The 27,392-nt window shown below is 45.5% G+C and overlaps 1 protein-coding gene and 1 long non-coding RNA gene across 4 annotated transcripts; one reads left to right on the top strand and one right to left on the bottom strand.

Moving 5' to 3' along the window:
• The first annotated feature begins 831 nt into the window (after positions 1–831).
• Positions 832–25,637, top strand: LOC128339532 (protein dpy-30 homolog). Of its 3 annotated transcripts, none has more exons than XM_053283628.1 (2): positions 832–849; positions 25,185–25,637. In XM_053283628.1, exon 2 carries the CDS (start codon positions 25,237–25,239, stop codon positions 25,528–25,530), a length of 294 nt encoding a protein of 97 aa, XP_053139603.1. In that variant the 5' UTR covers positions 832–849; positions 25,185–25,236; the 3' UTR covers positions 25,531–25,637. The 3 variants fall into 3 exon arrangements, with proteins under 3 accessions (XP_053139603.1, XP_053139602.1, XP_053139604.1); XM_053283627.1 differs by lacking the exon at positions 832–849 and adding an exon at positions 23,051–23,100; XM_053283629.1 differs by lacking the exon at positions 832–849 and adding an exon at positions 23,086–23,181.
• LOC128339533 (uncharacterized) lies at positions 8,021–24,898 on the bottom strand. Its single transcript, XR_008313074.1, has 4 exons — positions 24,841–24,898; positions 22,541–22,689; positions 16,923–16,971; positions 8,021–8,281 (listed from the first exon to the last, which is right to left on the bottom strand). It is a non-coding gene; the product is annotated as an uncharacterized LOC128339533 (long non-coding RNA).
• Positions 25,638–27,392: the final 1,755 nt, after the last annotated feature.

The following is a 27,392-nucleotide window of genomic DNA, read 5'->3' as shown; positions in this document are numbered from 1 at the left end:
CAATTTTTAAAATTTTAATGTGTTTTTACCTATTATGACTTTTAATCTTTCTATGAATTTTAAATGTTTTATATTTTATATTATGTTTTAACTCTGTACATCGCCTAGAGATTTCTATATTAGGCGGTATATAAATTCAATGAATGAATGAATGAATATGAATGTGAAGGAATTAATTGAGGGTTAATTGCGGAAGGTGGCCTCTCCCTTGCTGGCAGTCTTTAAGCAAAGACTGGATAGCCATCTGTTAGGGATGTTGCAGCTCTAGATTTCCCGCATCAAGCAGGAAATTGGACCAGATGACCTGTAAGACCCCTTCCAGCTCTCTGATTCTCAGTTATGACTTGCAGATGTGAATACACCATCACAGGTTCAACATCACAGATAGTACTTTCATATTGCCTCAAACTGCTATTCCATGGAGTCACACACATTCCAAGGTCTAGGATCACAGTCTCCGGGTGTGTGTGGCTGAAGAACTGCTTCATGTTGAGGGAAATGCAGCATGCACCCGTTCACTTTTCTTTTAATTACTTCACATGTGCCAGGCATTTGAAAGCAGGTCCCCAGGCTGAGCACTGGCTCCAAGCAAGCCCTGTTTAGCATGCTTTAACTTCCTTTCGATACACACACTCACAAGGATTTCTTTCCTCCTCCCTTTAGAACATCTTCATGGGAACATTCTTACCAGAGCATGCTAATCTGTGTGCTTCATTAAGGAATAATTAGCATGGAATTTCCTCATGACTGCAAATGTGCCTCCAATTCACACCCCAAAGGCCTCTGGAAGAATTCTACCACCCTGAAAAGCATCAGTGAACAAAGCAAGCAATGAAAATGCATTAAGGGGTGTGTTGACTAATATGCATTAAGTGGTTTGTGAATGTCCCCCAACTGTCAAATTTGCAGGGTGAATGGAAGAACAGCAAGTAATGTGCAGATGAGGTGATTCAGGACCCCAGAGAGCATTTTTACAATACAGAGAAGGTTAAAACCAGAATCCGCACAGATTCTTCAGCTGTTCAGGCTCTGCTTGTTTTCCTCCTGCGAGCTTTATGTGCTCGAAGGCCTTGTCTCATTTGCATACCAAGGACTGTCTGTGATCAGCCCATCCCGTGAGAAGGATTTGTTGGCTGTACACTACAAGCAGTGCTCAGGCAGAGAGATTTAAGATGGATGAGGATTAGCCTGAATAAAGCACTTTGGCTTTTCTTCATGCTGCAAATGAAGCTCGCCATTGCACTTTTATGCTTGGCCGCGTGCCTGACATGATTAAATCCAAATGTGAATTGTCATTGCTTCTTCCCAGTGGCATCACTGGGTGATAAAGGTTGTTGATGTTAAAAGATCAACAACTCCTACCCAGGTACCTGCAATAACTTAATGAAGCTATTTACGCAATTGCTCAAAAACGAACTACGGGAGTCCAGCCTGGTTTTGAGCAATCCTGAGAACTACCAGGCTCATGGGTGAGCCTGGTGGTTCTCTGGTGGCTAGCCCGCCTAAAAACCCCTACCCCTAAACGAGGTTAACGGAGTGAGTGTTAACCTCATTTGACACACTCAGGGTGACACACTTGGGGTGGGGGGGAGATGGGAGGGCAGACCCCAGGAAGGCACCATGCACTCACGCGGTGCTTCCCATCCCCCTTCCCCTGGAGCTCCCGACTGGAGCAGCCAGTCTTCTGGGTGCCCGATGCAGCAACTGCTCATGTGCAGGGAGAGCGGGTTAACTCTCCCCACACAAACCCCATCTAACAACAACAACTATTTATATTCCGCTTTTCAACAAAGGTTTCCAAAGCAGTTTACATAGAGAAATAAAAAATAAATAAGATAGATCCCTGTCCCGGAAGGGCTCACAATCTAATGAGAAACATAATATAGACCAGCCACTGGAGGTACTGTGCTGGGTGTGGATAGAGCCAGTTACTCTCCCTCTGCTAAATAAAGAGAATCACCACATTTAAAAGGTGCCTCTTTGCCCATTTAGCAGGGGTTAGCACTAGTTGTGTGAAGTGCCTCAGTATATTCCTGCATGTTGACCACATGAGGAAGCTTCTTCATACCAAGTCAGATCGTTAATCCATCTAGCTCAGTATTGTCTATTCCAGGGTAGGCAATCTGGCATTCCAGGTGTTGTTGAACTACAGCTCCCATTATCCTTATCCACAATTTATTGTGGCTGGGGATGATGGGAGTTGTAGTTCAACAACTGCTAACATGCCAAGGGTTGCCTACTGCTGGTGTACTGTAACTTGGAGCAGCTCTCCAAGGTTTTAGGTGGATCTTTCCCAATCCTTCCCAAAGATGCGAGGGACTGAACCTGGGACCTTCCGCATGCAAAATTCAGCCATGAGACTTGCTGGGTGACTCTGGGCCAGTCACTTCTCTCTCAGCCTAACCTACTTCACAGGGTTCTTGTGAGGAGAAACCTACGTATGTAGTACACCGCTCTGGGCTCCATGGAGGAAGAGCAGGATATAAAATGTAAAAATGTAACATATGTGCTCTGTCACATATGGCCTCTTCAGTAACTTTATGGTTATGGCCTCTTCAGTAACTTTTACACATTGCAGTGCTGGGATCTGGTCCCAACACTGGAGGGAGAGGAGAGCTGGTTTTGTGGTAACAAGCATGACTAGTCCCCTTAGCTAAGCAGGGTCTGCCCTGGTTGCATATGAATGGGAGACTAGAAGTTTGAGCACTGTAAGATAGTGCCCTCAGGGGATGGACCCGCTCTGGGAAGAGCAGAAGGTTCCAAGTTCCCTCCCTGGCTTCTCCAAGATAGAGCTGAGAGAGATTCCTGCCTTCAACCTTGGAGAAGCCGCTGCCAGTCTCTGAAGACAATACTGAACTAGATAGACCAAGGGTCTGACTCAGTATTTGGCAGCTTCCTATGTTCCTATGTTGACCTGTGTGGAGTGCCAGGTGTTTTGAGACATATACTATATATTGATGTCACCCATCCAGTGGTGGGCGGTAAGGGTGAGGCTGGGAGTGGGTGTGTGGAAAATGAGCCACATGTGTGACTCATTCGCACTTGTCTCTCCCTGTCCTGGCTGCCTCTTTGTCTGTTTGCTCAGCCTGCTGAGGCATTAACCCAAGGTGCATGGGCTGGTATTCACCAGGTTATACATACAGTGGCTGGAATGATGTCATCGCTGCTGCACCCCACTGTCATTATTCTCAATAGCAGTAGCAGTGTAGCAGTGATGACGCACAGCTTCAGGGACATGGAGCAGCCGCTGCCTTCACAAGCTACATGGATGGGCTTTTGGCTGACGCAGAAGCAGTGAGCCCACATCCATCTTGCACAAGCAACTCCCTGTGCAGTATGTCGGCCAGTGTCTTCAAACCAGGCTCAGAAGATTTACAGACTGGAGTTTTTAATAGTATACTACCTTCCTGAGAGTTTATCATGCAGCCTGAAAAAAGACTGAATGCCTGGGGGGGGGAAAACAACCCATAAAAATTTCTTTTGCCCTGATTAGCAATATCAGCACAGACAGAGAATGAAATTCCATTGAAATAATGCTCTGCCTGTTCTACAGCAACTAAAAGGAAGCAATTCCTAAAGAGAAAATTGTTCTAAAAATGATGAGTCATTTAAAACTGTGTTGACAATTCAAGGTCCTGAGAAATGAAGTAAAAAAACCAAGGAAGTTGGCTAGAAGTAACCTTAATAATTCACAGTAAATTATTCAGCAGGAGGAAAACAAAAACTAAACCAGAGTGTGAATAATATGCAAAAATAATATGCAAAATCTTATAAAGAAACACATTCAAATTTAAAACAAATCCATGATACTTACAATGCGCCTGAAAATGTTTAATAAGTTGGCTGTGATCCTGTGCACAATTATCTGGGAGTAAGCCTCTCTCAGCTCGTAAGGGTGTGCTCAAATGTTTCAGCGGGGTGGGGAGTAGTATCTTTAAGCCTGAACAAAGCAGGTCCTTACTGCTCCTTCGCTGCCCTGCCGCTTTCCCAGCACAGCGCTGCACTGCTCAGAAGTCACATGCAAATGCGGGACTTCATCCAGCAGCCTGCACTGGGTGGCAGGATGCACATGGCCGCCACGCATGCACAGCAGCCATGGGTATCCCACCACCGTGCACAGCTGCTAGGTGAAGCCCTGTGGCCACATGTGGACACCTGAGTGGCGCCACACCCACAAAAGCAGCAGGGTGGTGGAGGAGCAGGTAAGGACCCGCTTTATTCCTGCTTAAAGGTACCGCTCCCTGCTGTGCCAAAAACAATTCAGTGGGCCACACCAAATTGATTCATGCACATCCCTAACAACTAGTGAGATTTACTGTATTATCTTTTAGTAGAGATGCATTGAATCAGGCAGTTAGTCCCTTAATTTTCTTGTTAGAAATTGGGGAGAATTTCAAAGGCCAATCAAATCTTTTGCCTATTACAAAATGATATGAGGTCCCAGATCCTAAATAGGTATGTGCAAACCAGCTTGATGGTTCGCTGTTGAGCTGGTTTTGTTTGAAGGCTCGACTTTGAGCTAAATACACACACCCACCCACACACCCAGCGGTCCGGGGGGGTGGGTTGGTTCCGCGAGCCTTTTACTGCCTTAAAACTTTTTTAAACAAACTTTTTTTAACCTTAAACTCCTTCTGGAGGGTTGCCGAAGGTGGTGGTGGTGTGTGTGTGTGTGTGTGGGGGGGGGGGGGTTTCCACAGAGATTCCCCCTCCCCCCACAGGTCTTAATAATCACTGCCACAGCCGGTTCGGCTGGACTTCCGTAGCACAGCACAGCGGCTATTTGGGCTGCCACTACTCATGTGCAATGGACTCTGTGAGGCCCTGGCCTCTTGTGTAATTTTCAGGAAGGTCTCTGAGAGTGGTCTTGCATGTGGCACTGACACTGAAATAATGTATGTGGATGACTTGCACATTTGTTTACACATACAGTGAATCATGTAAAGGGAGAACTCCTTTCCCAAGTTCATAAGTTCATGCAAAATCTGGAAGCAAGGAAACAAGATTCATGAGTCATACAAGTCTCTGCTAAGGTCTGCTTTTGGTTCCATCTACTGATGTGGAGGAAAGAGTAAACTTTTTAAGAGAAGAGCTATTGCCCCCTCACCATGAGTCATGAAGTGAAAGTTGGAAGAAATGGGCCACAACTTGATTAAATAACAAGCCAGTTATTAGCAAAGAAGGGGATTGGTGCTCCATCCCCCACTACAGTGCAAGATCTCACCTAATGAACTGGCACAGTTGCTAGTCTCTAGCCTGAATTTTGATCAAGACCACTTGGTGCTCTTCTTAGCTGAACCAATAAGGTCAAAGTATTGGAGGAAGCCTCTCCCCTGGCCAAGCTGGGCAGCATTTAAGCTTGGTGAAGTTTCCCCCAAATAGAAAAGTCCCAGCCATGTCTTTTTGAGCCAGACAGCTTCTAGAGAATGACTAGAACTCAGGGATGTGCACGGGATAGCTTTTGCATTTCGTTCTGAGCTTGGAACGGAATGTGAATGCCCCGGACCATTCCATCAGAACAACCGGTCAAGCTGGTTGTTCCAACGGAATGACCTCGTTCTCAATTTGAATGTTCTGAGTGCCATTTTGGTCTCCAAAATGGCACTCTTTTGGCCTCTGTGCATGTGCAGAAGCCATTTGTGTGGTGGTGCTGACCACACAAGTGGGTGCCACATGTGCACAGAGGCCAGAAGAGCCCCATTTTTGGAGTTCAAAACGACACTCGGAACTTCTGAGTTGGAATGGAGTAATTCCATTCTGAGTATAAAACAGGCCCTTCACTTGAAGAGCATTCTGTGCCCTGAAATGGCCTGGTTCACAGTTGAAATATTCCGACCACAAACTGTTCTGCACATCCCTACTAGAACTCTTCATTACACCCAACTTGTCCCTTAGGGTGCATTCACCATTAAATTGTGCTATGCATCCTCAGGCCCACAGTGTACCTGTTTGTTGTAAGCAGGAAGACCTAACTAACTAAGGAGAGCAGTGTGAGGTAGGCAACCTCTCCCCTCCCCAGTTAAGGCCAACTGTAAGAAAGGTTAAAAAAAATTCCTACCAGGCCCCCAAAAGAATGTCCAGCAAAGCCCACATTGCATTTTAGGGTGAGAGGGAGGGATATCACTCAAAAGCCAAGGTAGGGGATGGGTGGACTTACATCACAATGGCTGTCTTACTCTGCCCACCCAGACTCCTTATCCAGTCATTGAACCCCACCAGCCTTGTGACTCATTGAAAGCTAGGAGGGGCAAATCTGTCACATGTAATCATTTATTAGGTGGGCACCTTTTCTTCCCAGTAAGGGATGCTCTAGATCAGGGATTCTCAACGTGTGGGTCCCCAGATGTAATTGGACTTCAACTCCCATAATTCCCAACCAAAGGCCACTGGGGCTGGGGATTATGGGAGTGAAGTCCAATAACATCTGGGGACCCACACGTTGAGAAACCCTGCTCTAGATGTTACTTTTCCTTATTTGTGTCTAATGATGCCACCAAAGTTCATAATTCATTGGTTCAGAATATGAATTTAATCAGTTTGTTATCCTTGCATGTATTACAATTTGAGCATTATTTCCCTTAGAACAGAGGTGGCCAATTTGAGGTTCTCCAGTTGTTGTTGGACTACAACTCCCATCATCCTCTGCCACAAGTTGGAGAGCCTCAGACTGGTCACTTCTACCCTGGCAATTCTTCTCAATTTCATGCAGAGTTGGGTATTGGGCCAATCAGAAAAAAAGATTTGGTCAAATATTGTTCAAGTATTTTTTTAAAGCATTTACTAGAATATCTCAAAAGACAAAACGACCAACAAATTATGCCAACTATAAAAACAAATTAGCTGTTATTGTGGAATAATGACATTAACTTATATAGAAATGTTAATGACTTATAATAATGTGAAGTAAGTTTTCTATAAATGCAAACATCAGCTGAACAATCTTCCCTTTCACTGTTATCCTGGGACACCAGGGTCAGTCAACATAGTTGCAATATTTTAAAATGAAATTAAAAACAGAAATAAAAGCAAAGCAACAAGAATCTTTTTAGACAGGTTTAAAAGCAATTGTGCTAAATAGATAAGTGGCCAATTCTTCAAGTATCACCAGGATCAGCTTCAATAATTTTCTTCATCTCCATTCTTCTAGCAACTTTATAATCCAAGTGACCCTGACTGCTGCAAGGCTAGGGAGAAAGCAGCTCTCTCTTCTTTCTTATTTGAACTGTCAAACAATTGAAGAAAAATTTGTTGATTAATCCGATTATGGGCAGGTTGATCTGATGGTCCAATTCAAAATGGCCACCACTAAGCATGAATTTACCCTGGTGTAATGGGTTGTCATTCTATGCTCTCATCAAATATGAATCATTTTTAAAAGTTAAAAAAGCATAGCAATGGTGACTGCTATCCCACACAATACCATTGGCACTCACAATTCATGACATCATTTACAACAACACCCCATACTACCAATACATTTAAAGAGCCAATCAGCAAGTGGCAAAGGAGGGAAGACATTGGAGATGTCATTCCCCCTTCAACTAAACAATGCACAACCGTGCTGCCTGAAAGTATTCACAACTGCTATGGCTCATTACTTTAAGTGGGAAGTATCCTAACTTAGAAGCAGAAGTTTGACTCCCTAATAGCAGAATAGCCTTTTTGTCAGAGGAACTGACTGGGTTGTCAGTGATGATGTCACTCACTGTGACAATTATGTCACAGGGATATCGTTACAGGGAAATAAGAGGGATTATTATCACAAGCCTATCTATGAGCTAGCTCCATAGGCTTGTGGGAGGAGGCATGGATGGCTGGAGAACCAATATTGGAACTGAGTGCTTGGTATTAATCAACAGGGAGCTTATCTGCACATGGGGGCTTATCTGCTTAACTAAGGGGACAAGTCATGCTTGCTGCCACAAGACCAGCTCCCTTCTCAACAGTTGCATGGCAGGCAGAAAGGAAGTTTCAGAAAGGAAGTTTGTTTTTGATCAGAATTCTCCACACTTGCCTTGGTCTTTGCAGCAGGCTCCAAGTAGAAATGATGAATATGGAATTCATACTCTCTACTGAACAGCAGACACACACCAAGAGTGAAACCCAGCATCTGTTGAAAAGCACCCTAGCAGCACAGTTTGTTAGGACAGGGAAATGAAGGAAAGCACTGCATAACATTAAGTATAACACAGGCATTGTTGTGGGATGTGTTGACTGCTTGTAGAATCTTGATTCTAGATGCTTTTTCTTTCCTTCTGCCATTTGTTGTTGCAGACAGAACCTTAAAAACACAGACAGTGTATTACAATTTACAAATTCATAGAAGAAAGACAACAAAAAGTTAGCCTGAACATCTGATGTAGACTCTTATTATTGTCCAAACACCTTGTTACTTTTACTTCCTTATTAAGATCTATATATACAGAGGTTACAGTCACAAACATACCATTTAATATAACAATATTTAATGCAACAATATAACATTAGCATGACACCACCAACAAAAAAACAGTGAACAAAATCAGCTAAAAGTGTGAGGGAAGAAGTATGGCTTATGGCCCTTGTGAAAAATAGCATGCAATACTTCCAGTGAAATTAAGAAACTGTAGTTGCCATACCCATCCTAGAACTGCCCAGAAGGAAAAATCCAAATTTGTCCCATATAGGACATACATACAACTGCAAACACTGAATTCAACTAGAAATGTGCAAAAGTGATTTGGCCAAAGTCATAATGACAATCGTCATTTCGAAAGGCAATGCAAAGGCCGAATTCAGATGAAATTGGAAATCGGAGGTCCCTTCACCTCTGGTTTCCGAAGCCATACATCTGAATTTGGCAAAATGGAGTTAAGAGTGAAAAGGGACCTAAAGTTTCCCTTGCCAAATTCAACTCTGAACCTTCAGCCAGAGTGGAGGTTCACCACCCTTAACCCTGGTTTTGTGGTGCCAGCATTATATCCTAATGCTGGCACCACAGTTTGGGCCCCATGGAACCGGAGTTGATGGAGGAAGCTCCTCCCTCCCTCCAGCCTGATTGGCTATGCGGGCTGTCCTTCTGTAAAGAAGGAAGCCACCAGCACAGCCAGCTCCCATGCCTCTCTGCAGTCTCGCTGGACAGTTTCCAAATGTGGACAGGAGAGTGGGGGAGAGGGGCATGGAACCATGGGTCCCATGGACCCATGGTTTTGCATTGTCTAAACTGGGCCCATGTATCTTGGCAATATTCACAACAAAATACCTGTACCATATTCAGCCTTGGTATTGTCAAGAGACCCCCCGCCCCAAGTCTTGCTATGCTGCCTCATCGTGGTGTGGGGGGGTGTTCCTGGGAGGGATGAGCAAAGTATGCTAAGAGCTATACACCCAGTGGAGTCACCCAAGGTGCAAAGGTCATCCAGCTGTCCAGCTAAAACATGCAGGCACCTATATTGGACAGCAGCGATATACAAAGGTGTTGGAGGTGGACAATCACTTCAGTGACAATGACATACTGCACAGGAGAAGGCAATGGTAAACTACTCCTGTATTTTACCAATAAAACCAAATGGACAGGCAAGATAGAATGATTGTTGATATAGTGCCGGATGATGGGCCCCTCAGGTCGAATGGCACTCAACATGCCACTCAGGAAGAGCTGAGGATCTCTTAGAGTACCAATGGTGTTTATGATGCAGTTAGGTTAAAGCCTTTTGGATATCTAGCTGCTGGTGTTGCCATGTGGGAAAAGAAAATCAGAAGCTGCAGAGACAGAATTACAGTGGGAATGTGGAACATAAGAAGCATGCATATGGGAAGCTCAACATAGTGAAAGATGAAATGAATCGACTACAGATTGACATCTTGGGCATCAGCAAATTAAAATGGACTGGAATGGGACACTTTCAGTCAGAAAATGATACCGTTTACTACTCAGGACCCCAAGGACAAAGAAGGAACGGTGTTGCTTTCATAGTCAGGAAGGGTATAGCAATGACAGCACTTGGGTACAATGAGGTCAGTGACTGACTAATATCAATTAGATATAGAAGACAACCTTTTAACATGACAGTTCCTCAAGTCTATGCCCCAACGACTGATGCAGAAGAAGAGGAAGTTGATGAGTTTTATGCTCAAGTTTAGTCTGAAATGTGCTGGTGGTGGTTGGAGACTGGAATGCCAAAGTTGGAAATGGTAAGGAGGAAAACACAGTCAGCCTAGGAAACAGAAATGAAGCAGGAGAATGACTTATTAGTTTCTGCCAAGTCAATGATCTCTTCATTGCTACCACATTCTTCAAACAACCAAAACGGCACCTATACACATGGACATCACCAGATGGAGTACACAGAAATAAAAATGATCACATTGTTGGTGCAAGGAGGTGGAAGAGCTCAGTCATAACAGCAAAAATGTGGCCTGGGGCCGACTGTGGAACAGATCATGAACTGCTCATGTGCAAGTTCCAAGTCAAGCTAAAGTGGAAAAACAAAGCGATCCAGCTTCCACAATATGACCCTGAGAATGTACCCACCATTTTAAAGGAAAACATCAGGAACTGCTTCGAAGTTCTGAACCTCATTGATAGGGAACCAGAGGACTGTGGAATGAGATCAAAGAAGTTGTTAAGGATGAACGTGAAAAGAGACTGCCTTAGACCAAGAAACAGAAAAAAGCGAAATGGATGGTAGAACAGATGGTGGAAATTGGCAAGAAGAGGAGAGAAGCCAAAGTCAAGAAAGACAAAGACCTCATGAAGGAACTTAACAGGGAATTTCAGAAAGCTGCTAGGAGAGACAAGGAACAGTACTACAATGAGATCTGTAAAGATCTTGAGAAGGGAAATAGACACAGAAAAATGAGGAAGGTTTTCCAAAAGATCTCAGAACTCAGAGGGAAGTCCCAACCTCAAATTGGTATGTTAAAGGATAGATAGTAATTGATTCAGAGAAGATCACACAGAGATGGAAGGAGTATACTGAAAATCTGTACAGCAGGGATGTCAGCATCCAAGACACCCTAGAAGATATTCCCTATCTGCAGTACCTATCTCTAGTACGAGAACATAAGAACAGCCCTGCTGAATCAGGCCCAAGGCCCATCTAGTCCAGCATCCTGTTTCACACAGTGACCCACCAGATGTCACTGGGAGCCTACAGGCAGGAGTTGAGGGCTTGCCCTCTCTCTTACTGTTAATCCCCTGCAACTGTGAGGCATCCCCTGCAGCTGGTACTCTGAGGCTGAAGGTGGCCTATAGCCCTCTGACTAGTAGCCATTGATAGACCTCTCCTCCATGAGGGAAGATGAAGTTAGATCAGCACTCTGGACATTACCAAGTCAGAAAGCTGAGGAACTGATGGCATAGCTACAGAAATATGGCAGGCAACAGAAGAAGAATCAGTCAAAGCTCTAAGCAAACTATGCCAGCAAATTTGGAGAACAACACATTGGCCAACAGATTGGAAGTGGTCAGTCTACATACCCATACCAAAGAAAGAAGACTTGAGTAAACCATCGCACACTATCCTTAATTTCACATGCTAGCAAAATAATGTTCAGGCTCCTCTAATGCAGATTAGAGCACTACATGGAAAGGGAAATGCCAGATGTTCAAGCTAGTTTCAGAAAAGACCGAGGAACACGAGATATTATTGCTTATGCATGCTGGATAATTGAGAAAGCCAAAGAATACCAAAAAGAAGTCAATATGTGCTTCTTGCCTACATAAAAGTCTTAGATTGTGTCGACCATGTCAAGTTGTGGAATAGGAAAATGGGCACCTCATTGCTCTTATGAGAACATCCCATGGTTCTTTTAAGAAACCTATACACAGGACAGGAAGCCACAGTCCAGATGGAACACAGTGAAACTGACTGGTTCCAGATCAGCAAAGGAGTAAGAAAAAGCTGTTTACTTTCTCCTTATTTATTCAATTTATATGATGAACATATACTGAAAATCCAAAATTAAACATACAATCCAATCCATATACTGAAAGAAGCTAGATTGTAAGAAGATGGAGTGCGGTTTTAAAGTTGGAGGAAGAAACTTCAATAACCTGTGCTATGTTGATGACACTACTCTGATAGCTGAGAATGTGGATGATGTCCCCAGATCCTGACCCAAAAGAGACACAGAGACATAGTTTTGGGTGAAAAGGGCCACAACTTTTATTAACCAAACAAAGGCATAGCGAACTGTAAAACAGGTGATTAATCACCAATCAACAACAGTGCGGGCCTATTAAGGCTGGGTAAGGAGTCCACTATTCTACCCGCACCTTTCAGGGTGACACACCCTGGCTCAGGAAACAGGTAGGTGGAGTCTGCCCATCCCCTTCAAAGCCAACCCCCTTAGTAAGAGGGCCTGGATACTTCTAGGCTTCTGCTCACGCCGCTCAGCCCAAGGCTTAGCGAAGTCGTGAAGTTGGTTTCCTGGCCAACCAATTCTTCCTGGGCCTCACAAACCACAAGGGAGTGATTGACCAGTTCACTTCTTAAATATCCAAAGGTGCTCACCAATGTCTTTCCCTCAAGATACCACCCAGCCCGCACTGTTCCTGCCACACAGGGAGGTTAGCCTAGCTTGACCTCCCTGCCCCACACCTCTCCAAAACCTCCACAAGCCCCCTCTGAATTTTTTGAAGATAGAGGTTGCATCCAGCCTCTGACAAATGTACCCCATCAGGTCAAAGCAGTTGGGGGGGAACGGGGACAGAGCCCGGGTTGACACAACACTACCCCCCATCAGCCGACACCAACCTGCCGATGGCAGCCGAGGTTTTGTGCTGTGTTCTTTCTATTCCATGCACGCACTGCACCCCCCACCAAACCCTATGCTGCAGCCAGCTGACCCACATGATGCGTAGGCCAGGGAGCCAGCCCTTCAGTTCCGAAAAGTCGGAGGAGGCTTGTTGGATGAGAGAGAGGCCAGTTCACTTGCCTAAATAATTCTCACCTAAGTGGATAACAAGAACATCTGGCCTAGGGAACCTAGCTAAGTGATCCCAAATGGCTGGAAGCAGCTGGCTCTATACAATACCCTGCATACACAACCAGTAAACCGAGGCCCACTTTCCCAGGCCAAATTGTGTGCCCCACTGGGAGGTGCTGGCTCTCTTGAATGCCCAGAAGACCAACGAATGGTCACAGACAAGGACCCGAACTGGAGCTGCTGCTCCACCAGCACCTGCCAAGAAAACAAACACGTCAGCGATCGCCATCACTTCTCCCAATTAGCACACATAACGCCGCACAGCCTTGGACTTCCAGCAACCAATTCTTCGAACCTCATCCTCCTGAAATCCCAGACGGCTAGTCATGGTGGCAGCCCCAATGCAGAAGGAGTGCAGAGTCAGACCCGTGGTCAGGACTCCTGCTGTAGCCAAAGCCTTCTGCAAAATTGTCAAGAACTGTTATTGTGTCAAGGGATCCCCATTCTCATGAACATAAAGGGTTCCCCTCACAAAGGGCCCCAGATCCACATAGCGCCACAAGGCAACTACAGGGCAAAGTGTGGAGTTGCCAGCCGCAACGAGCCTGATGATGTGCCCCTTACCACGCTGGTCTGTCTTGGAGAAGCACAGGAAAAAACGCACCTCCCCATTCCCCAAAGACAGGTCGGAGAATTGAAACAACAGCCCCTGGGGGAAAGCCTGCTCCTAGGTAACAGCTCCCCGGGCCGGAAGGCCCCAGAAAAGGCCACAAGTGAAGCTGCTTGAAAAAGGATGACGTCCCACAGGGACCCATAGCATCCCTGGAACTGCCCACCCAGGGCCACCAACAGGTCCAAGGTAAACGGCCACCTGCAATCCCTGGCTGGAGGAAGTCCAGGGGACCAACCCTCCAGCATGCTCCTAACCCTCTGGTCACCTGTACAATCCCTCACCCCTCTGGCCTGAGCCTCAAAAGATAGAGCTGACAGATAACTGCCTAAAGTGAAAACAGCCCGGCCCTCTCCCCATAACTGGACTAGAAACTGTAACAATTGAACCACTGGCACTAGCCAAGGGGCCGATGCCCTGAAAGAAAGGCACCGCCACCTCACTGCCAGGAGCACCACCGACGCTGCAACCAAGGGGCCGATGCCCCCAAAGAAAGTCACCGCCGCAGCCCCAAGTGCTGCGCCGCCACCACAGTCCAGTGGGCCCTTAGTAAGGCCCAAGTAGGTGTACCGTAAAGGAGCTCCTATCAACCATGATGCCTGGACTGAACTGAGAAATCTGGGCGGGAGCCAGCCTACTAACGGCCCAAGGCCCTGCCCCCGACTCTACCCCCAGCCAATGGGCTCTGCTTTTGAGCCTCGTGCAGAGTGAGGCTGGGACAAATCGTCCTCCCCTCCGCACAAGGCCAAGGGGAGGGGCAATCTGCAAGTTTTAGTAATGAAAGTCAAGAAGCATGGTCAAAAAATGGGACTGTGACTAAACATAAAGAAGAATAGAGTAATGACAACAGGTACAGCAACCAGCCTCAGAATTGATAATGAAGACATTGAAGCTTCTGCCTTTTAGGACCAACCATCAACAGTAAAAAGGATCCAGTAGTCAAGAAATACATCATAGACTAGCACTTGGTAGAATTGCAATGAAGGCCTTGGAAAGAACATTTAGATGCCATGATGTGTCGATACCTACAAAGATCAGTATCTTTCGGACAATGGTTTTCCCCATGACACACTATGGATACGAAAGCTGGACTTTGAAGAAGCAGGATAGGAAAAGTATTGACGCTTTTGAACTTTGGTGCTGGAGAAGGCTTTTGAGGATACCATGGACCTCCAGGAAAACAAACAAATGGATCATAGAACAAATCAATCCAGAATTTTCACTCGAGGCATAAATGACCAGGCTCATCTATCATTCTTCGGACACATTATGCGAAGACCCAGCTCCCTTGAGAAGTTCATAATGCTGGGAAAAGTTGAAGGAAAGAGAAGAAGAAGTCGACCAGCAGCAAGGTGGATGGACTCGATTATGACAGCAATGAATACACCCATGAGAAACCTTAAAGGCCAAGTTGAGGACAGATCATCCTGGAGAGAATCTATCTATGTAGTTCCTAAGGGTCGACACCAACTTGACGGCACTTAATCGATCAGTTGTCAAGAGACTATATAACCATATACAGTAGTTATATATGGTTAAAATCCATATAGTTATACAGATAATATATGGTTAAAAACCATATATGTGATTAAAATCCATAGTTATATATGGATAAACCTAACCATGTTCACTGCTCTGAGCTCCTTGGAGGAAGAGTGGGATATAAATGTAATAGATAAATAATAAAAATAGGTATGTAGTGTCTTTAAGAATAGCTGCTGGGGAAGACTTTGGTCAAAATGTGTGCAGCATTTTCAGTGCAATTCAGTTCTTCCAGCTTTAATGATGTTAAACTGACCTACTATATTGGGAAAATTTGAAGTATCCTTCAAAGATATTCTGTCATGGATTTTGCAGCTACTGCTTGTTTATTTAAATGGCTGACATCCTGACTAAGGTTATGTGCACACTGTACAAAGAAGCACCCATGCTGTGCAAGGCTTCACAACTATCACAGCACTCTCTGCTTACCCTTGAAGGGCCCTGTGCCACCCAAAAATATGTCCCTGAAAGCTGTGCAATTCTCATGGACATATTTTTGGGTGGCATAGGGCACTTCTGGGGGAAGGGGAGATTGGCAAAATTAACCCCTGCACACTTTATCGCCATAGCTGAGTTAGTGGAATTCTTCTGCTACATGGGCACATCTTCTACATGGGCACACAGGTGAGCCAGTGTGATGTAGTGGTTAGAGTGCTGGACTAGGACCAAGGAGACCTGAGTTCAAATCCCCATTTAGCCACGATACTTGCTGGGTGACTCTGGGTCAGTCACTTCTCTCTCACCCTAACTTACTTCACAGGGTTGTTGTGAGGAGAAACTTCAGTATGTAGTACACCACTCTGGGCTCTTTGGAGGAAGAGCGGGATATAAAATGTAAATAAATAAATAAATATCTCACATAGCACATGCAGAAACCTTAGTTCTCAGCTCCTGGGTGAGGACATCTCACGTGGGTTATCCTCCACAGCATGCTCCAGAGGGCAGGACATATTCAAATTAGTCAGAGCCTTTAAGAGGCCTGGGAGGATAGCCCCTCCCAGTTTAGTTTGTCCTGTAGAGCTCCAGAGAGGACGACACTGCCTTGCTTCCACTACCATTTTGGCCTTACTCAGACCACAGCATCTTCGTCAGGTGCATCGGGGGGATGAAAGAGCCACAACACACCTTAGGGACACCACAGCGCCCACCTAACGGCGATTCAATGCGCCAGAAAGCGCAACCGCTCAGTCTGCCCCCTTATCAGGCCCGAAGGCCCCAACCTGGTCATTTTGGAGGAGGACATTCCCATTTCTCAGGTGGGCTCTCATGATCTTCCACGGCCCATGCCTCCCTCCTCCAAGCCGCCCATTCTCCTTGGAAAGGATGCCGGGATGCCCACACTGCAAAAAGCAAATCCAAATCCTGAAGATCGGAGGTATGATGCGGCCATGATCTCCTCCTTGCCGATGAGCCCTGCCTTGTCCCCGGAGTTGCTGCTGCACAATCTACTGCTTTCCCCTCAACTCATTGAGGAAGGGAGGGGCAGAGGAGCTCCAAATGCCATACCTCTCCAGCCACCAGCCGTGCTGCCTGAGAGCAACCCGAGAGAGCCACTGACAGTGCTGACCAGCCCTATGCTGGCGATTCCAGTGAGTCCTGAACCGAGTGGGCTTTTAGCCCTGGGAGGTCCAGTGCCTTCCCAAGCACCTGCGGGACCCACCCTTCCAGCCCCTCCTCCCACCAAAAAAGTACCAGAGCCCTGGCATCTTTGGTTTTCCTCCCTGATAACGCAGACCCTTGCAAACCAACAGCCAAAACGCCCAGGTAAAAAGCACAGCAGGTGCAGGGATCACTCCACCTCCTCTTCATGGGACTTGGATTCCTCTTCCACATCCTCAGAGACATCTCTTAAAAAGAGAAAGAGAAGTCATAAGCACAAACTTCCCCACATGTCAACAGGGGAAAAAATACAAAAAATCCAATCAAAAACATAAGCTGTTTTCTTCTGAATATTCCTCCCTGATCTCTGAATTTGACTCTCCTGACCCTCACCCAAGGAGACCGGTAGACCCCCTGCTTCCTCAGGGGCCTCTGCTTCCTCAGGAACACCCCCTCAGGATCAGAGAAGACTCTTACGGAACTTGACGGGGAATGGTCAGATGGTCAACAGGTAGAGCCCTCTTCCCATTCATGGAAGCTCTTTCCATCAGAAGACTTTTCTAATCAGTTTGTAAAGGCTTTACGTACTTTGGGGCTGCAAACTGAGGGCTTACAAGGAACTACTGCCCCTTATAGGGAATCATTAGTCCTTCCCACCACCTCTTCACCAAACCTGTTGTTTCCACTCCCAGAAACCTCTGCAGAAGTGATGTGACAGGAATGGCAGGCTCCATCTGTACAGAAGAAAATGACTACACTGGCTAACAAACATTATGCCTTTGTTCCTACAGCAACAGCCTTACTCCAAACACCTCCTGTCGACACTCACGTGGTCGCTCTCACATCTGGGGCCATCCTCCCCCGAGATGAAGAATCCATGCTCAAAGACCCCACTGAAAAGAAACTTGAATTCCAACACAGGAAGAACAAATTCATTGCATTATCCATAAGGGCATCTATAACAGCCTCTATCATTTCCAGAGCTTCCTTACTCTGGATGGATGAGCTTCTCCAATCGCCTCCACCTGACCGAACTAGACAGAGACAAATTATCTTAAAAATTCAAAAAGCCCAAGCTTTCATCGCAGACACAACACTTGACTGTACATTTTGGAGCCCATGGCCAACAATGAAGAGGCCAGATGTACTCTGCAGCTAAAACACTGGCAAGTAGACATGGCTTCACGTTCTAATCTATCATCAGCCACCTTTACAGTGACTAAACTTTTCAGCAATGAGGCCTTACAAGCGATATTGGTCGAGAAAAAGGATAAGAAGAAGTAGCTCCCTTCCTCCACCCACAAGGACAACAGGCAACCTAATCGGAGGTTTAACAAGTCCTTTCGGTCCTTTTAACCCACTTTTGTCCCAGAGACAGGGATGCAAGGCCACAATGGGGTTACTGGAACAGACCTCACTCCAATTCCAAGCCCAACACCACGAAGCAACCCTTTGGACAACAACACTCTGTCAACAATCCTCCTGACTCACTGAGCGTGGGAGGCTGCCTATTTCACTTCTTCTACTCCTGGGAGGCCTCCACTTCCAACAAATGGGTCTTAGACACCATTTTCCATGGCTGCAAGATAGAGTTGATAGCCCATCCCCAGGACAGATTCCTATTCTCACCCTGCTCCAAATCTCAGCTAAAACATGTAGCCCTGCAACAAGTGATTACTCACCTCCTCAACATCTCAGCAATAGAACCAATTCTTGGTCACCGGCTTTGAAGAGGCATTTACTCTATATTGTTTACGGTGTCAAAAAAAACCCGGTTCCTTCAGAGCAGTATTGGATTTCAAATACCTCAGCAGGTGGGTCAAATACAGAAAATTCTGAATGGAAACGCTCCACTCTGCCGCAGAAACTCTGCATCATGGAGATCTTCTGGCATCAGTCGATCTCACAGAGGCTTATCTTTGGGCTTATCACATTTCTGCCAACTCCTACTCTTCTCCTATGAGGGATGCCACGATCAATACACAGCACTCCCATTTGGACTCTCGTCAGCCCCATGCATCTTTATGAAAGTGATGGCTCCCCTAGTAGCCCACCTCAGACTTCAAAAGGTCAGACTCTTTGCTTATCTTGACAATCTCCTCATTCAATCCAGAGAGTCTGCAACACAGGATAAAAACACCACCCTTACTGCGTTATGCTCTCATGGATTTCTGGTCAATGCCACCAAGAGTCACCTGAATCCCTCCACACAAATCCAACACCTTGGAGTGCTCATAGATACAACACAAGACAGACTCTTCCTCCCAAGGGAGCAGATAGACAAGATAATTCTCTTGACTCGATCTGTACTGTCTTCCAAGAAGGTCTCAGTCATTACCTTAGCCAGACTACTGGGTCTCATGGGATCCACCTTAGAAGCTTTACCCTGGGCACGCTTCCATCTCCGCCTCCTACAATGGTTTCTTCTACCGCATTAGGGGGTGATCGCATGGAAACGCCATATAAGACTCACATTATCTCAGTCAGTCAAGGAATCTCTACTCTGGTGGATGAACACATCCCACCTGGGCCAGGGCAGACCCTTTCTAGATCCACCCAGGATACTTGTCATGACAGACGCCAGCCTTCATGGCTGGGGAGCACATTGCCTTGTTGCTTTCAGCCCAGGGCTGCTGGACTTAGCACTCAAGGCTTTCAAGGACCAAATCTGCTTCAAGGACGTCTTGATACGCACGGACAACATAACAGCAAAGGCTCATGTAAACCACCAGGGAGGAACCCATTCCCAATCCCTTTACCAGGAATCAAATCTCCTGATGCAATGGGTGGAGACGTACCTGTCTTCCATCATAGCACACCATATCAGCAGTTCCCTCAACACCCAAGTGGACTGGCTGAGCTGACAGGAATTACATCCAGCAGAATGGAAACTCCACTCGCAGGTCTTCCATCTCCTCTCAAAGACTCTGGGGCAGCTGTCAGTGGACCTCTTTGCATCTCACCTCAACACTCAGCTACCTCGCTTCTTCTCCAGATTCCCATGTCACCAGGCAGAAGTGGTGGATGCCATGCTACAACGGGGCAGCACCAACACCCCGGGAACTACTATATGCATTCCCACCGGTTGCCCTTCTTGGCAGGCTACTTTGCTGCCTGATGAAAGCACAGGCCATCCTCATGGCTCCCTACTGGCCTCGCCACCCTTAGTTCACAGAAATTCTTTACATGCCTGTAGATGGCTCATGGTTCCTTCCACAGAGGAACGACCTCCTAAGCCAGGGCCCAATCCTTCACCATGACCCCACTTGGTTCAAGCTTGCCACCTGGCAACTGAATGCAACATACTCGGCTGCCTTGGGTATGACAGGAGTGTTCTAGATATGATATTGGCATCCAGAAGGTCATCTATCTACCAGATTTATCCATCTACCCCGTACGTTTTTCTTAGATGGTGTAGACAATGCAACCTCTCACCTATGACATCTGGCCTACTTGAGCTTTTGCTATTTCTCCAAGAGGGTCTAGACAAAGGACTGCGAGCCAACACCATCAAATGGCATGTAGCTGCTCTGGGATCACTTCTTTTGCATTTCAAGGGGAAAGTCCTGACCTCACACCCACACCTGAAATGCGTCCTGAGAGGGGCCACTTTATCATCCTCACCAGTAGTTCACAGGTTCCATTCTTAGGATCTCCACAAGGTTCTCAGGGTCCTACATGTTCCTCCATTTGAACCTCTACGTTCAATTCCTCTTCTCATCCTATCAATGAAGCTAGCCTTCCTAATAGCTATAACCTCAGCTAGACAGGTTTCTGAATTCAGATCCTTACCTGGCAACCTCAAGTTATGTATAATTTCCTCGGACATGGTGACCCAGAGCCCAGACCCCTCGGTACTACCAAAAGTGGCTTTAGTATTCCACAGATCTCAAAACCTGGTTTTGCCATCGTTTTGCCCTAAACTCTCTCATCTGAGAGAAAGGGACTGGCACAAGCTTGACATATGTTGTTGCCTGAAGGTTTACCTATCCTGGACTGCGTCATTCTGTTCCACCGAAGCACTGTTCATATCCTTCCTACCATCCACTATGGGAGTAACAAGTTTCGTTGTCTACCTTGTCCAGGTCGATCAAAGCCTGTATTTCCTTGGAATATGAAATACAAAACCTTCCTACTCAATTGAAACTTATGGCCCACTCCACCCACTCGGCGGCCACCTCAGCAGCTTTCTCCATGAACTCTCCACATCTGCAGAGCAGCAATGTGGTCTTCTCCACCCCCCTTTACAAGACATTACAAGCTAGACCTAATGCATTCTTCTGAGGCTGCCTTCAGCAGGCATGTCCTTCAGCATGTCCTCCCTCCTCAGTAGCCATGGTCGCGCTCCATCCCAGGGTCTCGTTAGCTGTGGCATGTCCCACATGAGATGTCTTCAACCAGCAACTGGGAAAGGAGCATTGGTCACTCACCGTGAAGGCTTCTTCTTGCTGCTGGTATTGAGGACATCTCAACCCATCCAGAGCATCCACAGCTACTGTTCTGTACCTGTTTAACTTGTGTTTTATCTTTGCTTACTGTTGTCTCCTGCAAAGAGTCCTTTTCCTTCCTAGAAGATTGGCTTACCTAACTAAACTGGGAGGGGCTATCCTCCCGGGCCTCTTAAAGGCTCTGCCTACTTTGAATATGTCCTGTTCTCTGGAGCATGCTGGGGAGGGTTTCAAACCCACATGAGATGTCCTCAACACCAGCAGCAAGAAGAAGCCTTCATGGTGAGTGACCAATGCTCCTTTTCAATGTTGGACATTGAATCTCTTGTGAAAGATGCATCATAATACATTGTTCTTATTATTATTAGTGTGTTTCTATAATATTTTATTTATTAAACCATATTAATCATACCTTGGGATCTAAACATTGACCAAGATGGCTCAGAAACCTAAAATCAATTTTAAAAACCCATATGGTATGTTAAAACAAGAATCAAACATTATAAAACACAAAAAATAAAAGAAATGACAGAACCAGAAAAATAACTTATTAGCTAGACATTCAAGAAGGCTATTACCACAGATCTCAGCAGATAATCAGAGTCCACTCCTAAGGATCTCTGAGAAAGAATTGCCTTTCCCTGATAAACATATGAAGCTTCCTTATGTCTGTTGTAAAATGTGTGGAGATGTCCCAAACTTCCACAGGAACATCACTGCTGTATGTGGAGAAAACTAACCGATTATTTTTCAGGGTAACCATAGTAATGGCTCCCAGAGCCACTAAATAAAACAACCACAGTAGCTGTCTTACAGTTCTGTCCACAGCAGCTTCTTGTTCTCAGATGTGTCTAGGAGCCATTGGCTCATCCCTCCAAAATTAACTCTGACATCCCCATCCAGAACTGGTTCATTCTCTTTTCCACAGAACCCCTCATTTATCTAGCTCAGTACTGTCTTCACTAAAGGGAATGAGCTCTACAGGGTTTCAAACAAGAGTATTTCCCCATCTTATCTAAAAACACCAGGGATTGAACCAGGGACCTTCTGCATGCAAAGCACATGTACTCCACGAGCTGAGCTACATACAGACCCATCGCCAACTGTGTTGACTGATTGTATTGTTGGGGAAATTGATTGCTCAGTCACAGAAGAGGCTGGGAATTTTTATCATGGGAATTCTTATACCCTCCCCCCACCATGTTGACTCCATTTAAAAAAAACACACACACACCTACCCACAATGCTCGATCTTCAAAAACTCATTCATGCTTTCAAGATTAGCTCACAGTAAGCCATCACTCACACCCTGTCTGATTCTAAAATCACTCATCCACAATGTTCATGTGGCACAGTCTCAGATACTCACCCTCCTTTCTCTCCCAAAGCAAGAAATTCAGTAAGAGGGACCCACTCCTCTCACTCTCACAGTCACAAATTTCAAAGGGCTGACACTCTGAATGACTTCCATCTGCTGCATTAAAGAGCTGAGCTGCAGGTCAGGCTGTTTATTGGGTACTAAAATTTAAATAGAAGCAGTTTTTTTGAAAGAGGAAACTTTCCCAGTGCTGCATAAAAGTGCTTAGATACCCAAACTGTTCAAGTGCAAAAGACAAACGTAAAACTCCTCAAGAGTTCTGTGTAATCTACATAGGGTATTGTTCTCTTTAAGAAAGAAAAGTTTGTTTTCTTGTAGCAAATTGTAGCAAGTTGCTGTTGCTACAAGACACATGTGGGACTACACATTACACTTAAAATGGCATCTGCATGATCACTTTTTGCCCTCTGTAATGTAATGTCTAGTAAAACTTACCCCATATTCTGATGTCATTACATTGTGCACTTCCCTCCCTTTACCAGTGGCAGCCAATCATTTTGTGAAGGGGGCTGGATAGGGAAACACACAGCTCAGTGAGGTCAGGACATGGGGTAAGTCTGACTATAAATTACAAAGGAGGATATCTCAACACAGGGATGACTTTTGGGTGAAAGTTCTGAGCTTCTCATACGGTGATATATATTTTAGACCTATTCAGACAGTAAATTAATATGTGGAAGGGGAGAGTGGGATCATGTGCATCTGACTTCCATACATTCACTATAAGGTGTGAAAGAGCCTCCACATGTACAGCTGTACACATGGAAGGCTCTCCGCATGCAATCAGGAAATCTGCTTTTTCAGTGTCCCCAGTTTCATGGAGAGAACCCTTCACACCCTTGTAATTAATATATGGAGCTTGAGCACACATGAACCTTCACTCTCCCCAGTCCATGTCTTCATATAATATCTGGGGAGAAATTGTCATCTGCTAATTATCACAGAGGAAGGGTTGTTGCACAGTAGAAGAGCACAAACTTGGGGTGCAGGAGGTCCTAGCTTCAGATCCTGGCATCTCCAGGTAGGTCTGGGGAAAACCGAATTCTAAAACTCTTAAGAGCAGCTGCCAGTCAGTGCAGACAGTACCAAACTAGATGTACCAATATTTCAACTTAGTGTTAGGCAGCCAGTTGTGTTCATAGACAGAGGCTACTTACTCATGCAAATATACTGAGACAATAACCATTGAACTCTCTTCAGCCTCTGATTTGTTTGGACCACATCTGTGAGGCTTGTGATCCACAGCCAAACACAACTCACTAGCCATGTAAGGTAGTCCATGAGGGCTAGGTGGCACCTCCTGTTTTTGCTGCTTACTTGGGGCAAGAAAAACGGAGAGGTTGTCTGGTATCTGACAGTCTGCAAATACAGGGCTTGGTAGGTTGTAAGTTATGGATTCCTGGTTTACACTTCCAAGGGATGGATTAGAGGTCAAAGCGAGTTGAAAGACTCTCTTGTTGAGATCAGGGCAGGGATTCATGGGATGAGTGATGATGGGAGCAATAGCAAGGTTTTCTCTGATGGATGGAGTTTAACATTTGATACAGAAATTCAGTGTGCTGTGAATTACCTAGACAAACCAACAACAGGATAACATTCCAACAGACTGGAATCTCTATGTGTGCATACACACAGAGACAGCAGGCATTGTAGAGTAACAAGAAGATAACCTTTGACATTGAGCCTTAAATATGTAAAGAGCATTTAAAAAGTAAAGCATGAAGGTAGCATTAGTCCTTCCCTTTTGACTGAGCCACTCTGTGAAGTCTGCATCTTTCTAGCAAAAGTTCCCAGGCAGTCCACTGATCAGCACCAGGAAACTGTCATTCAAAAGCCCTTGATATGAATTAGTGGTGGGCTGAACATTTTCACTGGAATTCATTTGAGTGAATGCTTTTGATGAAAAGAGGAATGAATGGAGTTCAGGGGAAGTGGTAAAATGGGGCATTTTGGGTCATTTTTCAAATACACTGGGCAGACTAAGTTAGTGACTCCCATTTAAATTAATCAGACTTCAATTAGTCAGTACTAACTTGCCTGATTTATCTCAATGTTGCTTAATCATTGCAAATTTAATCTGGTTCTTGCTACTGAATGTTAGTGCTCGTGATCACATATTCCCTGGTTTATTCCAGGTTAGAAAAAGGTAGCTGATGGAAGCAAACCACCAAGCCCATGTAAGAACATTGGCCAAAAATACCCTAAAAATGTCCTCCCCATTTTTTCCATCAGCAAATTTGGTAGCAAAAATAAGCAGGTACTTTTGATCCAGCATAAGTATATATACATACATTTTGCTGCTTATTTTAGCAATAGCTACTTATGACCCACAGAACATTGATTCAAAGCTTTCCCCATTGCCCAAGGAGTCAACTATCTAGGTCAAAACTCTCTATGACATCACAAGTGGTTACATCAAGCTGCTAACAATATTAACTTAACATGCTCTCTGATGTCACAGATGGCAACTGACTCGACTGTAAGAGTAATTGGAGCTGAAAGCAGCACAGTTACTGTGTGTCCTTCTTGTGGCACCCCCAGGTGGGAGGAAGGGCAGATCAAACAGTAGCCAGTCAATACATGTTTGGGTAACCTTTAAGAACATTTGACGTGGCTTATCCTAATTCCCTCCCAGTTGTTCTGGCTCTTCTTCCAGTTTGTATCTGGTTACTTCTACGCATCAAATAATGGACACGATTATGGAATGGCAGCCACAGGTTCCAAAAAATCCTCATGCAGAAGATAGCCTTACAGGAAATACAGAGGGGCAAAAAGAAAATGAGAAAGCTGGCATAGAGGAGACATCAGAGCAGACAGTGGATCTTCAGTCATTGCCTACACGCGCCTATCTGGATCAGACAGTTGTGCCTATCTTACTAGAAGGACTAGCAGTGCTGGCAAAAGAAAGACCACCAAATCCGATTGAATTCCTAGCAGCACATCTGTTAAAAAATAAGGCACAGCTTGAAGACCAGCATTAATCCCATCTGAAGAGGACCATTTGACTACCAGCATGTATGCTAGATGAACATGTACTATTGTCTGATATATAAATCCTACAAAAAGAAAAATCTCATTTACACACTAATTCTTTAGCCTTTTCTTGAATTATTCAATAGAGTATCATGCTTTAAAAAAGAGAGTGAGTGGAGCCCTGATCAGGCATTCAAGTAGAGGGGGAATGGGGGAACACTGCCATGACCGCCAAGCTGATAGCCATGCCCCCTGCTCTTCTAGTGTTTAGCACTTGTCTGCAGAGGCAAGTGTTGAAAGAAACCCAGGAGAGTTAATCCCTGCATTATAGAATCCTGGATGGTTGGAGTTCTAGAATGTAGAAAGAAACTCTCCCTGGCTTCAGTGCTTGTCTCTGCATGGCCACAGAGCACACAGGCATGAGGGACATGGCTACCTGGTTGCTCTCCTTCCCTCTGGACTTTGGTTCAGAATGAATGCCTGAAGAGATCAAAAGGCTAGGGCTGTTCTTATGATTATTATTAGGGTGGGAGAAGCTGTCCACCCTAGTTTGGGAGCTGTGTGAGCACCTGATATTTGATAGTGTGTTAGATAAAAGCAGGGTTGGAGGTAGAGCATACTCATCTCTGAAGCCCCAGCTGGGTAGCATGATTTTTCCACCTATGCCATTCAGAACCTGGGGATGGAATCCAGGTAGGATGTGGTTGAGGATGTCCAGCTGGGGCTTGACAGATAAAAGCAAGCTCCCACCTGCCTCTTACCTTGCTTTTCTCTAACACCTGATCAAATCTCAGGAGCGTGCCCAGCTCCTGATCGAAGGTAGGAGGCTTCCCTACTCTGTTGCGATTGCGACTACAGCCCTACTAATTGAATATTGAGATTTTATACAAAAGTAAGAGCATGAGAAAAATAGTGGTTTGTGCCAGTACTACTACTTCTTGCTTTGAAAATACTAGAGATGTGTGGTGTTTTTTCATCTACTCAATGAAGAATGTTAAAGGCAAGTTTGCACACTGGTCACCTATGGAAAGTTTTAAAAATCACTTCTAAGGAACCAGGCAAGGAAGTTTACAAAGGTGTATTCTTTTAGGACACAAATGAGGTGTTCTTCAGTTGTTAATAAGATCACAACAGTGGAAGGTTTCATGGGTTCATCCTCTGGTGGTACAGCAATATTTAAAGTTCCACAAGCAGATGTCTAGGGTTAACCCCCAATAGGAGGATGCACCAATTTCATGAGGGAGACTCACACCATCAGTCTTGCCAGGGTGGTAGAAGGCCTCTAATTACTTCTCCAGGAGCATCATGGGGAAAGTCAGCCATGTGACCTGATGCGGTACAGTCCAAGCACAGCTTTATCCCCTCTTCAGCCTGTGAGAACCAGTACACTGGTATCCCAAAGCACAGACAGCTGATCTTTCATATAGTTTGTCAATCTGGTTAGGATCTCAGGCATCCAGAAGGTCTACACACAGGAAGGTCATTCACATGATCAGCCCTACCTGAGCTTGCACAGCCTTACTTAGGTAGGGCTGGTCATGTGGTGCACTGAGATTGGTCCCAATCCCAGTGCTCTTTGATCAAGTAGCCTGGGTTTTCTATCCCTCCTGATTGTGTGGATGCTCGGGCTGCCTGCAGCTTGAGAATCCATAGAGCCAGGCGTAAGGAGCACTCAGCAGTTGGAAAATCCCACAATGCACCACACTCATCACACAGTGCATTGTGGGGTGCAGGAGGAACCAACCTGCATTTCCCTCTCACTCTTGCTGCTCCTGAAGTGCTCGCTCTACTGCCATGTGGGCACGCAGCACTCGGAAGCCCAGGAGTGGCACTGGTCATGGGGTGGGGGGTGGGGGGCAAGCAGGAAGGC

This window comes from Hemicordylus capensis, chromosome 1, assembly GCF_027244095.1.
Source record: "Hemicordylus capensis ecotype Gifberg chromosome 1, rHemCap1.1.pri, whole genome shotgun sequence".
In the NCBI taxonomy this organism is placed as follows: domain Eukaryota; kingdom Metazoa; phylum Chordata; class Lepidosauria; order Squamata; family Cordylidae; genus Hemicordylus; species Hemicordylus capensis.
The sequence above is the reverse complement of the archived record's forward strand: the minus strand, read 5'-3'. Positions and strand labels throughout refer to the sequence as shown.